The sequence below is a fragment of the Herpailurus yagouaroundi genome, unplaced genomic scaffold (assembly GCF_014898765.1).
Source record: "Herpailurus yagouaroundi ecotype Mexico unplaced genomic scaffold, PumYag 29, whole genome shotgun sequence".
Taxonomy (NCBI): Eukaryota; Metazoa; Chordata; class Mammalia; order Carnivora; family Felidae; genus Herpailurus; species Herpailurus yagouaroundi.
This window is the reverse complement of record NW_024412377.1, coordinates 30010491-30027330: the sequence shown is the minus strand read 5'-3', so window position 1 is coordinate 30027330 and position 16840 is coordinate 30010491. Positions and strand designations below refer to the sequence as shown.

At 39.1% G+C, this 16840-nt stretch overlaps 1 protein-coding gene across 2 annotated transcripts in view; it reads right to left on the bottom strand.

Annotated features, from left to right (window-relative positions):
- Positions 1–16840, bottom strand: part of WDR70 (WD repeat domain 70) — a 308347-nt gene that overhangs the window by 5904 nt on the left and 285603 nt on the right. The window contains exons 16-18 of one of the 2 annotated variants that reach the window (XM_040495647.1): positions 16707–16823; positions 14041–14203; positions 8837–9119 (exon numbers count right to left, since the gene is read on the bottom strand). In XM_040495647.1, coding sequence (XP_040351581.1) covers positions 9083–9119; positions 14041–14203; positions 16707–16823 — 317 coding nt within the window. In that variant the 3' untranslated portion in view covers positions 8837–9082. Of the gene's footprint in view, positions 1–8836; positions 9120–14040; positions 14204–16706; positions 16824–16840 lie in introns of those variants that run through there. The other variant, XM_040495635.1, reaches the window with a different exon arrangement.

The window sequence follows — 16840 nt, the reverse complement described above, 5'->3', positions numbered from 1 at the left end:
ATAAATAAACGTTGGAAAAAAAAAATTAAAAAAAAACCAACAGTATTTGAGTTGAGTACACTGAACACCTCTGTCTAGAGAATGCCAGTGTTTTATAGAAGCAAAGTGAGAGAATTATAGCTTTAAATCTTGTAGCTATTCTGTCTTTTCAGCAATTTTTATCTTCAAATTTATTTCCAGCAGTTATTCTTTTGAAAAATTTTGGAAACTCATGTATGAGAAAGAGCAAAAAAAAAAAAAAAATTTCAATTCAGGATTATCTAGGGCATTTAAAACTGATTTCTTCAGTCACTACTTTTTAAGACAATGAGAAACAGAGATGATTAAACAGAGTTAGGAATAGAACCAAAAGATGTCTTCCCTGGGGGATGGCCTAATTTTCCCTTGGCATAGAAAACTACTATAAAAATAAATCAACAATGTCAAGCAGGAGTAAAATGACACATTCAAAAAAAAAGTTAATGGATTTGAAAACACTTAAAAGTTGGTCCAGAAATCCCTGCTTTTAAAACCAACAGGAAACCAACAAATAAACAACAACAAAAAATACTTCAAGTCTCTATTCACATTGTCACTGGCCACAAAAATGGATTCCTTTCTGGGCTGCTTGAAGAAACGGAATTTGTGTACTGATTTTAATATAGACTCTGTTGAGTGCTTCCATAAGGAAGAGTAGAACAAATCAAACCAAATGGGCCTGAACACATGGCAGGAACTCAGGAAATACAAATATAAATAAGTAATGAGCAAGAAATATATTCCACCACCTTGAAAAAGCATTTCCATTACCAATCCATTACCTGTGTTCTATTAAATCAGTTCCTACAGGATTCTATACCTCCTTTCTCAAGAGACAGGAAATTGTCAACTCAAACCTTCAGCCTCATGGCTGGAGATTTATGTAAGTTGCCCAAAACAAAAGCCTATAAAGAGGCTGACTTGAAGAAAAAGGAGGTAAGGGGAACATTCCATTCAGCCAAAAGTATAATCACCACAGTTGCTCAACAGGTTAGTGGGAACACGGTAAGCCTCAGTGAGCACGAGCAGAGTAATCCACCTTATTGAAATCAGCTTTATTCAGGCTACCTATTTTACTGGTTTGTGGCCCACACTTACCCATTTCCCTAAGTATTAAATGAAAACTTAAGCTTACGGAAGGCTGATGTGAAACTTGTGTTTTCCAGTTTAACTCACTTTGCGAATAGTAAACATTTTTCACTTGACTGTATATGTCAACTTGTTTATTAGACTTACCAAGAAAAGGAGAACAGATTACATATCAACATGGTTATTATTACTAATCATTAAATAAACTAATCAGAGAGGGGCTGAAAGGTTTTTTGTTTTATTTTGTTTTAGCTTCAGTAAACTCTGCATTTGCTAATAGTTAATATTTCATGAAGCAAATGTAAAATCTTAAGCAAATGTCTTTCTCAAATCTATAAATTCTGATTAGATGATACTTTGTGCTGAATAATTTTCCCCTTGGGACATTTTTTTAAATTGAATTCTCAAAGTTATTTGTACAAAGTGAGTCTTTTCCAGCAACTGTGTTCTAACAGAAAAATGTCGGAAGCCCAACAAAAACTGAATCCCACCTTTGGTAGTTCTGCCCAGAAGAATTTTGTGTAGAACAGTCAGATTCCCCCTGCAATACTCTTATGAGGGCATTTCTGCAGTGCACTGTTTGTGCAAGAGATTCAAAGTGTCCGCGAGCAGTCCTTTCTCTTCTGACTAAGCTCCAACCTGGGCCTTCTATGCTCCTTTTTTAGTGCTCAGGCCACAGAAAAATCTCAGAATGTTTTCAGCTGCAATGGCAAGTCCACAGGTCACATTCTCATTAATTACAGATATTCTTCTAACATGATTCATTCAAAGCCAGCTCCAGGGTCACAGAATGAGGATGAGGAGAAATCACTCGTAATATTTAGTCATCACTATGTGAGTGGAAACCACAAGCTTTTTTGGCTCAGGGCCCATTGTTTATTATGAAGGAAAACCTCAAAGCCAAAGTCAATTATAGCCATGACTTGACAATCTGACACACTTGTTAACCCTGTTAGAATGAATACGGTCCAGATGAACTGTGACCCAGTCATCACAATTGCAGAATTATTAAGATTAAATAAAGGGCCTGACCAAAAGATTCCACTTGAAATGGTCCCTTCTTTCTGGTGAAGAGCTAATCAAAGATAATTTTTTTTTTTTTTAATATTCAGGATGCATAAGAAGATGAGACGCAACATGATGTTTCTAGAGAAAGAATGTTCTATTTTCTTCACAAACTGAACACATAATATTTTGGAAACTACATAAACATATCTCAGACTCATTAAATAGGGCACACTAACTCATAATGCTGGGTGTGTGAGTTCAAAGACGAGTGAGGGTGGAAAAAGGGACAAATGTGAAGCCTGTGGCAACTAGAAACAGAAAGACAGTGAGGAAAGGAAAACAGAAAGAGCCTTCTAAAATCACCACCACCTGCCTTATCACTAAATAGTTAAACAAGTCAGAAGGGTAAAATCTTTGAAGAGTACGCAGGCCTGGGGCCACCCAGGTGTTAGCAGTATCCTCTCCAGGCTCACGTTTATAGCCAGCGTTACTGCAGCCCTGCTCTCTTCCTTCCCAGAGGGGGAAACAGCCTCAGCGAGTGTAAGTAAAGCACAGAGGGAGCACAACACCTCAGAACTTCTGATTCTTAGTCTCGTGTTCGGCTATGCCATGCTGGCTCACACGATAGTCTTTTCAGCTTCCCTATTGGTCAATTTTTTAAATAATTACTGGTTGCTTTGTGATGAGAAGCAGTACACTACAGTTGTCAAAAGCAGAAGCCTGACTCTGAAGCCAGACTTCTGCATTCAAATCCCAATTCTGCCACCTGCTACCTGTGTGGCTTTGGTCAAGTTATAAGCCTCAACTTCCTCATCTATAACATGGGAACAATGATACCACCTACTTCATAGGGATGTTGTGGAGATTAAATGAATCTATACAAAGTTCTTAAACAAGGCTGGCATGGTGTAAGTATAATAAATATGTCATTATTATTATTACACCCTTTGCTTTGGCTATCAGGTGTTCCTCACCTCATATAAAAAGTATGTTTTCAAAAAGTTGTATGTAGAATATATTTGGTAAAATAATTTATATATTAAATACACCACAGCGGCTTGCTATTTAAAAAAAAAACTGGGGGAAATTATTTGGTTATGTAAGCAATCTGTCTTCAGTATAAACCTGTATAATTAGAATAATCTACTCTGTACATTTGAATTTTCTAAGGGTGAATCATTTGTGGTTTATTTTTATTTATTTATTTTTTTAACGTTTATTTATTTTTGGGACAGAGAGAGACAGAGCATGAACGGGGGAGGGGCAGAGAGAGAGGGAGACACAGGATCGGAAACAGGCTCCAGGCTCTGAGCCATCAGCCCAGAGCCTGACGCGGGGCTCGAACTCACGGACCGCGAGATCGTGACCTGGCTGAAGTCGGACGCCCAACCGACTGCACCACCCAGGCGCCCCTGTGGTTTATTTTAAATAATTACTTTTGTATTATTACTGAACTTTAGTGTGCAAAATAATCACCTGAGAAACTTCTTAAGATGCAGATTTCCAGTCCCAAGCCCACAAAGTCTAACTGAGTTGGTCTGAGATGCAGTCTAGAAACCTGTACCTTTAACCCCCTACCCCCACCCTTGACTCTGACACAAGGCAGTCTACAAAACCACTTTGAGAAATGCTGACCTCTATATAGGAATATGGTGGACAGGGATGATCAGTTACCTAAATATAACTCAGGAAAAAAGTTACATTTTCCTCTGTGGGTTTATGTCTCTTCCTGACACAAATAATATATAAACCTTTACTCACTTAAGGAACAACCTCTTCAGGGGTGCCTGGGTGGCTCAGTCGGTTAAGCGTCCGACTTCGGCTCAGGTCATGATCTCGTGGTTTGTGAGTTCAAGCCCCACGTCGGGTTCTGTGCGGATAGCTCAGAGCCTGGAGCCTGCTTCAGATTCTGTGTCTCTCCATCTCTCGGCCCCTCCCCTGCTCATGCTCTGTGTCTCTCAGCCTCTCAATAATAAATAAACGTTAAAAAAAAAAAAGAACCTGTTTAAATATTGCCTACTGATTTAACATGACTTTAAATGGATCCTTTATGGATGGGAATGATATTTTAATACACACACATATTCATGTATCCCATATCCGACAAGACATGCACGTTGAAGATTCAATCTACCGAACCAGCAATAACGGCAGCTTCTCTGGCAAGAAAAGTGACCATGGCTGACAGAGCTGTCAGGCTGGCAGGCTACTGGCCAGGGTCCAGGCTCCCACGCACGTCCATCCCCGTCTGATGTGTAAGCTAATAGCATTCTGGATCTATATCCTACCCACTCTCCAGCCAGCTCCTCCCCGCTCTCTCCAGCCACTTCTTTTAACAAGAAACTGTAATTGAATCTGACCATGTGTGGCTGAACAAGAGGCCTCTGTGATCCTGCTGTGTTTTAAAACTTCCATGGCTATTACATTGCTGGTGCCAGGAACGAAATGCAAATACTCAACCAATAAAGGTGACGTGTTCAAAGACTCTTTGTGATCACCACTGAAGAACAAAGGTATGTATATGCCTTGTTCGTGTGCAAGCCAGGAGATTTAGGTAATGTCTAATTGTGCTCTTCTGTGATAAAGGGAAATACAGTAAATCTTCATTTCATCACTGACAGAAGTCAATTGCAGCGAAGAAAAACAACCAGACACACATTCTCAATTACAGTGACCTTTACGAAAAGATCCTTTTAAATATTAGCTTCCCTTCGAACACTTTGCCACTTGGCAGTAAACAGTATACTCTAGCAGGTGAACACAGGAGAAATAGCACTGCAATTCTGGCTAACGAATCACATGCCACAGACAGTGCCATGAACTTAGTTAGCATGCAATAAATGGAAGGTGACAAAATTGGGTGGAAGGAAGGAGATGGGAGCAAAACACAACAGCAGAAGGGTATATATCAAGAGAGAGCACAGTCCTCTGAAAAGCTCATGAGATTAGGGATAGAGAGAGCTGAAGTGCGGCTCCAGCTACAATCACTCTCGACTGCAAGCTTCAGTCTCCTCACATGTAGTGTAAAAGACATGACCTGTTCTCCCCACTTTACAGAGCTAATATTTAAACTAGCACATTATTCAACTGTAAATATAACTAAGTCACCTACAATGCAGGAAAGTATCATTTGTTAACGGTCACCAAAAAACAAAAAGAACTTTTGCTTCAATTAATTCTATTTAAAACTAAAAACCTGGATGAATGATTTCCCAAGAAAATACTAATTACTGAGCAGACTCAGAAGAGTAGGAAAATCCCAATAGAGTATTTATCATGAGGGGATAGAAAAGAAAGCCAAAAATTAAGAAATTGCTACTTAACCTCTCCTCCACAAAAGCACCAGGTTTTGACACTTTCACAGGAGAATTTTATCAACTCTTTACAGAGTAGATAGATTTAATGGTATTCAAAACAGTCTGAGAGTATACATAGAAAAAGCATACAAAATTTTTATGAACCCAGTTTGACACGTGACAAAGAACAAACCATAACTATGTTAGGGTCATACCAAAGAAACAAGGATAATTTAATATGAGGAAATTCAGTAATATAGTTCATTGTATTTCTTGATCAAAGTATAAAAGTCATATGATCACTTCCACAGAAATATAATAAACAAATCCAATAAAATTCAGCATCTCTTTCAGATAAACATACCTCTGGTCTTTGTATGGTGTTTTCTTTGCATGGGATGCTCTTCCCTTGGATATCTACACGGCTTACTCCCTCATTTCATTTAAGTCAAAAATCACTTAGCAGAGGTTTTACCCCAATCACCATAGCTAAAATATAGCACCCTTTTTGCTACATCCTCTTATCTCTATTTTAGTTTTATTCTTTGCACTAACTACCATCTAAAATTTATGGATTTATTTAGTGTCTGTCGCTGCCTACTTGAATATAAGTTCCATAAAAATTACTGTATCCCCTGGGGCGCCTGGGTGGCGCAGTCGGTTAAGCGTCCGACTTCAGCCAGGTCACGATCTCGCGGTCCGTGAGTTCGAGCCCCGCGTCAGGCTCTGGGCTGATGGCTCAGAGCCTGGAGCCTGTTTCCGATTCTGTATCTCCCTCTCTCTCTGCCCCTCCCCCGTTCATGCTCTGTCTCTCTCTGTCCCAAAAATAAATAAACATTGAAAAAAAAAATTAAAAAAAAAATTACTGTATCCCCATAACCTAGAACAGTACCTGACATATTACAGGTGTTCAATAAATCTTTATTGAATAAATAAATGGAAGAGAAAGATATGGATTCATCCTTAATGTCTTGCATGTGTGAGTTTTCAAAAGTTATGCTTCATGGAGATGTATCGTTAAATTGAACAATATGAAATTGCCAATATTTGACTTTTTTTCACCTACAAAAAGGCCAATTAGGTATTTTAACCTAATAGAGTCACTCCTGTTAAAGTTCAAGAAAAAGATGTGTGCAACCATGATATTATTTAATATTGTTCTGGCACTATTAGTCAATACATTAGATAACTTAAATTGGGAAACATCTATTCATAATAAAAACTCTCAACCAAGTAGGATTAGAGAGAATATACCTCAACATTATAAAGGCCATATATGAAAACCCACAGCTAACATCACACTCAATGATGAAAACTGAGAGCCTTCTAAGATCAGGAATAAGACAAGGATGTCTACTCTTGCCACTTTTTTTTTTTTTTTTACATTTTTTATTTTATTTTTGAGACAGAGAGAGACAGAGCATGAACAGGGAAGGGGCAGAGAGAGAGAGGGAGACACAGAATCTGAAACAGGCTCCAGGCTCTGAGCTGTCAGCACAGAGCCCGACGCGGGGGCTGTGAGATCATGACCTGAGCCGAAGTCGGATGCTTAACCGACCAAGCCACCCAGGCACCCCCACTCTTGCCACTTTTATCCAACATAATACTAAAGTCCAAGCCACAACAATCAGACGAGAAAAAGAAATGAGGCATCCATGGTGGTAAAGAAGAAGTTAAACCATCACCATTAGCAGATGACATTATACTACACATAAAAAATCCTAAAGACTCCACCAAAAACATATTAGAAGTAATAAATGAATTCAGTAAAGTTGCAGTACACAAAATTAATCCCCATAAGTTGTTAGTGTTTCTATACACAAATAAATAAAGTGCCAGAAAGAGAAATTAAGAAAGTAACACAATTGCACCAAAAATAATAATATACCTAGAAATAAACTTAACCAAAGAGGTGAAAGAATGTACTCTGAAAACTATAAAACAATGATGAAAGAAATTGAAGATGACACAAACAAATGGAAAGATATTCCATGCTCATGGATTGGAAGAACAAACATTATTAAAATGTCCATATTACCCAAAGCAATCTACAAATACAATGTAATCCCTATCAAAATACCAACAATATTTTCTATAAATCTAGAACAAATAATCTCAAAATTTGTATGGAACCACAAAGACCCCGAATATCCAAAGCAATCCTAAGAAAAAAGAACAAAGATAGAGGTATCAGAACACGAGATCTTAAGATATACCACAAAGCTGTAGTAATCAAAACACCATGGCACTGGCACAAAAACAGACACATAGTTCAATGGAACAGACTAGAGAGCCCAGAAATAATCCCTCACTTCAATGCTCAATTAATCTATAGCAAATGAGGCAAGAACACACAGTGGGGAAAAGACAGTGTCTTCAATAAATGGTGTTGCAAAAACTGGATAGCTACAGGCAAAAAAATGAAATTGGACCACTTTCTACACACCACACACACACACACACACACACACACACACACACACACACACCCCCCTCAAAATGGATTAAAGACCTAAATGTGAGACCCCAAACCACAAAAATCCTAGAAGAGAGCACTGGCAATAATTTCTGTGACATCAGTTGTAACATTTTTCTAGATATGTCTCCTAAGGCAAGAGAACAAAAGCAAAATAAACATGTGGGACTCCATCAAAATAAAATGCTTCTACACAGCAAAGGAAACCATCAACAAAACTAAATGACAACCTACCAAATAGAAGATATTTGCAAATAACCTATCCAATAAGGGGTTAATATTCAAAATATATACAGAGGAGTCATAAATTCAGCAGAAGAAAAGATTCTTTTTACAATGGCATAAAAATGTGAAAGATCTATTTAAAGAAAACTTAAAAATACTACTGAGAGGTAAAGAGATGTGACTAAGTAGAAAGACATACTCTGCTTTTGGTTTAAAAGAACCAATACTGTAGGGGCGCCTGGGTGGCTCAGTCAGTTGAGCGACCGACTTCAGCTCAGGTCATGATCTCTCAGTCTGTGAGTTCGAGTCCGCGTCGGGCTCTGTGCTGACAGCTCAGAGCCTGGAGCCTGCTTCAGATTCTGTGTCTCCCTCTCACTCTGCCCCTCCCCCACTCTTGCTCTGTCTCTCTGTCTCAGAAATAAACATTAAAAAAAAAATTTTTAAAAAGAACCAATATTGTAAAACTATTTAAATTAATATATAATATAACTCAATTCCAGTAAAAATATTACCAAGAATTGAGGTGGGGGGAGGTGTTTCCTAGATAACTTAGAGTAAAGTCATGGATACCTATAAAAATAGAAAATTTTTACTAAGAAGAATAATGAGAAGAATAATGTAGGAAGGCCTACAACAATGAAAAGTTTGGTGCTGCTACTTGAACAGACCAATTAATAGAACAGAAGAGAGAGCCCATAAATTGGCTAAAATTCATATGTAAGTGCAGTGTGTGTAACGATGTGATTTCAATTCAATGAGGAAAACTAGATCATCCAACTAAAAAGTGTTACAGCAACTGGCTAACCAAGAGGAAAAAATTAAACTGGAGCTCTGCTGTTGTAGGCTGGAAAAATAGTCCCTCCCAAAATATCCACCTTAAATCCCTGGGAGCTGTGAATATTACCTTATTTGGAAAAAAAGGTCTTTGCAGATGTGATTAAGGACTTTAAGATGAGGAGATGGTCCTGGATCATCTTGGGTGGGCCCCAAAAGACATCAGAGGTATCCTCGTAAGACAGAAGAGGAAACCAACACAAAGCACAAGGCATTGCCAAGATGGAGAAGAGACTGGGGCAATGTGGCTACAAGCCCAGCTAGCAGGCAGCCTCCAGAAGCTAGCAGAGGCAGGGAACAAATTTTCCCCTAGAGCCTCTGTAAGGAATGCGGCTCTGGTGACACCTTGATTTCACACTTCCGGCCTGCAGAACCGTGAGAGAATTAAGTTCTGTTTTTCAGGCCACCAAGTTTGTGGTAATTTGTTACAGTGGCCACAGTATACAAATATACCTTCCTCACTCCCTTCACTAAAATAATTTCAGGTGAACAGAAATTTAACTCTAAAAAATAATTTTAAAATTGGCGAAATAGAAAGATGGGAGAATCTGAAGAATTACCTTAGATGGGAAGCCTTCCTAACTAAAACAAAACCCAAGAAGGAAAAAATTCCTAAAGGTGACTACATTAAAATAAATTTGATAGCACACTGCTCCAAATAGGCTTGTGTGTGTTTACACACAAAGTAAATTACTGAGGTATCTCTATAAATGTTGAACTAATACTGACCGCTGATTATTGGGTGATATTAACAATGTATAATTTATAGGAGGGTGTCAAAGATCTTACTTACTATTGAAGAGAATGAGACACTGAGAAGATACCTTTTAGAACCTACTGGATAGTAAGTCCTTGCTAGAACCAAGGCCAGGGAGCTGGCCTTAGAATTTCCAGGTTATTGTTCTAACTTCTAACAGCTAATTACTTTGATGAAGGATCTAACTTTAATGTTGTATGTAATTTTCATGTCTGAGAGTTTAGGTAATACATGCACATAATGAACAAAACTTTCCAGCAGTGCTAACAGGCAGACTATGGAACTGCGAAGGCCCCTTTCACTTTCACACACACAACCCCATTCCTGTTCCTTTGTTCACTACTTAAAACATACCTACCACCTTCATTTCTTGGCTCTCCTCCCAGAGGGAGTCCAGGTATAGATGAACAGATATGTATATAGATACATCCACTGCTTAAAAACACGGGTAGACATCATGTTTTATAAGCTGGTTTCTGTTTTTGCTTGTAGGTTGGTTTTGTACTTAGGAGATTAGGCCACATCCATCCACATATACATCTAGCCCATTCTTTATACTTTCTTGATATCTTTCATTGTATGGATAGGCTATACTTTTCTAAAACAATACCCCATTGAAGGACATTTACATTGTTTTCAGTCTTTTGCTTTCCTACACAATACTGAGCTTAATATCTTTGGACATACATATTTGCCCACTTGTGCAAAACTTCCTGAAATACAGTTGCCAAGTCAAAGGGTATTTGCGTTTTAAATTTGTATAGATAGTGCCAAATTTTTCTCCAAATGATGCTCACTATGTTTAGCAAATTTTAAAACATGGCTCTGTTTATTCCTCTCTCCTCAGTTAATTTTTTTGTATGTTTCTGAACAAGTTTCTTTAAGTATAAAAAAAACCCTAATAGTAATAGAAAATAATGACTCCATTAAAAACTGAGTGTCAACAGAGGCACAATCTACAAGCTTATCTGACTGCCAATGATGCGTTGACATACATTAGCTTATACACATACAAATTCTATACAAAAGGCAGCTAAGTGTGCACTATTTAGTTGGCCAGCCTTGATATGACCCTCTTAGCTGCTGTAATATTATCCAACTAATGGTTCAGAGATGTTCCATCTGTACTGTCTGGTTATTAGTACACACTGTGAACCACCACCACTGACATGCCACAGTAAGGTCTGTTCTGCTACAACATGTACAGCAGAGGATGCAGTGCTCCCCCCCCCCACACCCCCAAAGGCCCTCAAATCTCTTTAGCATTTTTGTGTAGGGTGCTTTCACTCACAACAGCAGCACCTGTCTTTGTCAGAGGGCTATCAGCAGGTTGCTAAAGCCCTGGAAAGCTGGTAGTACATGGGAATGTCTCCCCCCAACCCCACCTGCAGCCATTAGCAATAACCAATAGATACTGGGGTATAAATACTCCAGTTACCATGCCTCTGACCAGGGTCTCCAGGGTTACCCTGCAGAGCGAGCCAAAGTGACCCCCTTGAAACTGTGCTTGATACTCCCTTACTTGGTTTCATTACAGTTCTCCACTCTCCTCCTGGTTTTCTCTATGGACGCTTCCTAAAAAATCACCTTTATATGAATCTTTTTCTCAGGTCGGCTTCTAAGAAACCCAAGCTATTGCTTCTTTTGGCTAAGATCAAGTGTAGTATCTGTTCTTACCAGTTTAAGAAATCCAAGCTAAAACAATGTGTTCTTTTATGCAAAATAGCTCATAATGATTAGCAGATAGGGAACTTATATTGCTATAACACGTACACTGATTTGGTTTATAAGTGATTTTTTTCCAGCACAGTAATGTTTTGAAAAGTGATCAGTGTCCAGCTTTCTCATAATTTAAGAGAAAACTTTAATATTATATAAAGACACCAAGAAAAAAACCTGACTATACCTCCAGCAATACAAAAATACATATGGCCAAGTTTATTTAATGTAGCTCTGTTAGAAATTGCAAAATACTGGAACACCCTAAATACCCACTCATAGGAGATAGCTGAATAAACTATGTGCCTCCCTACACTGGAGCACTATGCAGCTGTGGAAAAATGAGAAGGAGCTCTGGGAACCGATGTAGAGTGATCTCCAGGGCATAATCCTAAGTGAAAAATAGCAGAGCCCAAAAGGGTATTTATATTATGCTACCCTTCATGTGAGAAAGGAGAGGGTGTAAGAAAATACTCACAAATCTGTTCGTTTGTGCAAGAGACCTACAGGAAAGATAGGGCAGAAACTAAAGAGATTAATTACCTGCAGAGGTGGGTGGGGAAGAGACTGAGTGAGGCAGGCTATGGGCAAGAAAAACAAAGATGAACTGTGGCACATCTTGTGGTATCAGAAAGTAAGGAAGTGCTCAAAAAAAATACAGGGATCTGTCAAAAGAGGACAGGAGTTATTCTGAAGGAGATTCTTTTAGCCAAAGTTGGAACAATTTGAGCAAAAACCTAAATAATGATAGTACTGAATTTTAACCCATAAAGTATTTTGAAGTCCACACTGATATAAAAAATACTTGAAAAATAAGTAAATGTGGGAGAAGGGACAATTCTTCTTTTAGTAGAATTCCAATTAATAAATGTGGAAGAAACAGGGAAATAGAAAATCACCATGAGGCAAACACCACAGTAATAACTACTGCAGGCAAATCTACCCACGGATAATAAAATTAGAGAGCCAAAGTTTAAAGAGGGGCAGGATTTTCAGAGCTGTAAAATATCACCCCCAAATAATTTATTAACTCAAAATAATGACAGTAACTTACAGTGGAGAAACTTGGCAGATATCACCTTAACCAGGTGACCAAGGTCAACCTCACCACCGATAAGACATACTGACATGACATTCTTGATATGATGAACCCAAAGGGATACAACATCAGCCCTGTATTATGTTTGCCTAAAATACACAGTTTCATTCCAATTGTGTGAAATATCAGACAAATCTAAACTGAGAGACAAAATGTACAAAATAACAGACCAGTGTTCACCAAAAGTGTCAAAGTCATGAAAGACAAGAAAGACTGAGAAACTGTAAAGACTGGATGAGACTAGGGGCACCTGGGTGGCTCAGCTGGTTAAGCAACTGACTTTTGAAATCGGCTCGGAGTTTGATCTTGCAGTTTATGAGATGGAGCCCCGAGTCAGGCTCTGGGCTGACAGTGTGGAACCTCCTCGGGATTCTCTCTGTCCCTCCCTCTCTGCCCCTCTACCCAACTCTCTCAAAACAAATAAATAAACTTTAGAAAAAAAAAAAAAGACTGCATGAGACTAGGGAGAAACAACTAAATGTAATATGGTGATATGGGACCCCTGACAGGATCCCTAGAGAGAGAAAGAATATCAGTGGATAAACTGGGGAAAATCAAGTAAGGTCTGTTGCTTCATCAATAATATTGTACCAATATTAATTTTTCTAGTTAATTCTAATTGCTAAATAGTTGTACTGTGGTTATGTAAGGTGTTAACATTAGGGTAAGTTGGGTGAAGAGTGTACATGAGCTCTTTGCAATTTTTCTGTAAGTCTAAAATTAGTTTAAAATGAAAAATTAAGAACCCAAAATTCTACAATACTACCTTTCTTTTGTGTAAATTTATCTGTTTTAGTGGCTTTAAGAAACACTACAAGTTCATCCATGTTGAGCTATTTCAGGGAATCTGAGCAGGCAGGCTCTACTCTGTCTATGTACGTGTTACGTACATAGTTCTGCAAATAAAAGAAGTCCTTAATGACAGACCTACAGACTGCTCCCCTTCATTTGCTTTTAACTCTCTTCAACTAAGATAATGCATATGGTGATTTTCCTTTTTTTAGTCATAGATAGAATGGGCTTCATACAATGGGTTTCCACTGGGCTAAAACTGATGAAACTGACCTACTTTAAAAATTCACCATTTTAGGGGCGTCTGGGTGGCTCAGTTGGCTAAGTGTCTGACTTTGGCTCAGGTCATGATCTCACAGTTCATGGGTTCAAGCCCCATGTCAGGCTCTGTGCTGACAGCTTGGAGCCTGGAGCCTGATTCAGATACTGTGTCTTCCTCTCTTTCTGTTCCTCCCCCACTTGCACTCCGCCTCTCACTCTCTCTCTCAAAAATAAATAAAGATTCAATTTTTTTTTTTTTTTTTTTTTTTTTTTTTTTTTTACCATTTTAAGAGTCCTAAGATACAAACAAATGCCTAGGTTCAGGACTATGAGTACCTGGCTTATTTTTCATGCTCAAGAATAGAACAAGAAATGGAGAGTTAGAACCTCAAAGCAGCCATTGTTACATTCTTTCCTATTCATTAAACATAATAATTTTTCTTATTTTAAAGGGTTGTTTTCTTACTTAGAATATGCTGGAGAAACCCAATATGGGTTGTCTTCGGCTGCTTTAGCATGCCGCAAAATGGCTTCCCGGGGATTGCTGTCATCAGTTTTGTCCAAAGCAATGTTCTTCACAATGTATGATGACAGAGTGCCCCCATGGGTTCCAACCCGGCCACCACGACCTGTTTCAAAGGAAAAAAACCAATCAGATAATGGAATGAGCATGATAGTATATATGTATACCTTGTATACACTGTACTTATCTGAAAAGGCTGAGAGTCCTTCAGTCCTGGCTTCCAAGGTGGCTGGTTACATGAGTAACAGAGTGAGGCCAGAACTTCACATTTACCCGATTTTTGGCATCCCCTATGGAATCAAGGTTTGGAGCACTCTGGGGCTTCTTCAGACCTTGGTTTGAGGTGCACAGATCTCAAGAATACTTCAGTATCATCCTTTCAGCTTTCACAACCAAAGTAGGAAATCACCAAACCTTAACTTTCCCATAACATTTTTAAATAGAAAGAGATGTTTTTTTGATGTGTTTTAGCTGTTTAACTTACATAGTGATACTAATGCAGCAGGAATTACAAATACTTTGCCATGAATATGCCTTAAAAACATTCCTCACTGGGGCGCCTGGGTGGCGCAGTCGGTTCAGCGTCCGACTTCAGCCAGGTCACGATCTCGCGGTCCCGGAGTTCGGTCCCGGAGTTCGAGCCCCGCGTCAGGCTCTGGGCTGATGGCTCAGAGCCTGGAGCCTGTTTCCGATTCTGTGTCTCCCTCTCTCTCTGCCCCTCCCCCGTTCATGCTCTGTCTCTCTCTGTCCCAAAAATAAATAAACGTTGAAAAAAAAAAAAAACATTCCTCAGGCATGAACATTTGAAATTCAATTAATAAAAATAACCAATATTTGTTAGACACTATTTTAGCCTTAAACAAACACATCTTAGGGCTTGCCATCTTCCAGGTACCTTGTAGGAGAGAAAACAAGTAAGTTGAATACACTGATTCACGTTATTTTATGGTGCTGGAACTGCTCCAGTAGACAGAAAGCTCTGTAAGGGCAGGGATTTGTTAAGATCTGCTAGATCCTTAACAGCTAGCCTGGTGCCTGGTACTCAAAAATGCACGACATTTTAGGAAAAATTAAAAAACAAAACAAAACAAAAACGCATGAAGAGCCAAACTGTGCTAAAAAATTAATTCTATAAATCAAAATAAGAGACTAAATAAGGCAGGAAAGAATTCATTGGGAAAGGATTTGTATGGCCAGTAACTATTACGGTACTTAGAGGAAGGAGAGAGCTCTTCAGGCTGAGGTGGTTGGGGAGGTCTTTGGGAAGAGGTAGATCCAATTTGCGAAAGCTCAGAAGGCAGAGGTCACTTTGAGTGAGCAGAATGGCTTAAGTACAAAAGTATAGAAAGAGGACAATTCAATCAATGGGCATTTGCAGGCAGAAATGAACCAACAGCCAGTCGTATCAGAAGATCAGAGTAGGAGAGAAGTGAGGTGGAATGCTCAGAAGTGAGGTTGAGTACACTAAGGAGAACATTGATTCTCTGAAAATGCAAATGGAAGTGGGAAGCTTATGAAATTTGGGGGCAGTAGCAACATGAAAGCCAGAGGAGTTGGGGCGCTGGGGTAGCTCAGTTGGTTAAGCACCTGGCTTTGGTTCAGGTCATGATCTCATGGTTTCATGAGTTCAAGCCCTGCATCAGGCTCTGCGCTGACAGCTCACGCTGTCTCTGTCTCTCTCAAAATAAATACACTTAAAAAAAAAATTTTAAAAAGAAAAAAAAGAAAGCCAGAGAAATTGTAAATAAAAGCTGTGTATAAGATGGATGGAGGCAGGGTTGGGAGCAGAGAGAGAGAGACTGACTTGAGATAAGATGCCTAGTTAGAAGGGCTTTTCAATAATCCATGTAAGAATACTATTTGGGAACTTTGATTAGAATGGTGGCAGGGAAAATGAAAACAAAAAAAAGTTAAGATAGAGATGTGAAATGTTTCCAAAGCTGAAGGTGCAGGCCAAACAGATGTAGGCCCACAGCTGAGGTTCAAGACGAATGAACAAGTTAAAAGCTATATATAGGCTTAGGAGCTTAAGACAAGGGAAACCACACAAGCGATAGCTAGTAAAATGGGATTCCAGTAGAGGCATGTGTTCATGATAGCCAACGCTGTCTTGCTTTCTTCTGGTACCTATTTTCGTAAAAACTCTAAGGACCTTTATTCATCTTGTAGGGGAATGGGCAGCTCCATTATATCAACAAAGAACTCAGTGATTGTAACTTTTTGCCTTGTGTGAAACCTAATCCAGTCTGGATTCTAGTTAAAGTACCCAAATGTTGTATATGAAGCCAATATTGAGAGCAGTGGTTTTATCACCAGGTTCTAGGAGCCCCAAAGTACTACCAAGGTCACCTAAAAGAGCTCAAGTTAGACAGCAAGCAGAGAGGGCTCTAGGCTTCCTCTCCATTTTTATCAGTCTTATGCATCAGGATTCTGCATCAGATCTTTAAACAAAAAGTTGCTAAAAAGAAAATGTCTAAAAACCACCATGTGGTAAAATCTCTCTGAAGACAAAGCAGCATCCAGGCAGAAAGCATCTTTCCAATTCTATACCAGTGACCCCACCCGGCCCCTCACCCCCCTCTGCAGATCACAGGTTAGACCACAGTCACCTGGGCCTGCTACAGGAGGTTCAGGTTTATGAGACTTCAGGGGATCCAGTCTGTCCTTCTCCAGCTGTTTCCTTGTACTCCGTTGGCGGGGCTCACGGAACATAGGCAAGGCATGAGCTACGAGAAGTCACAAT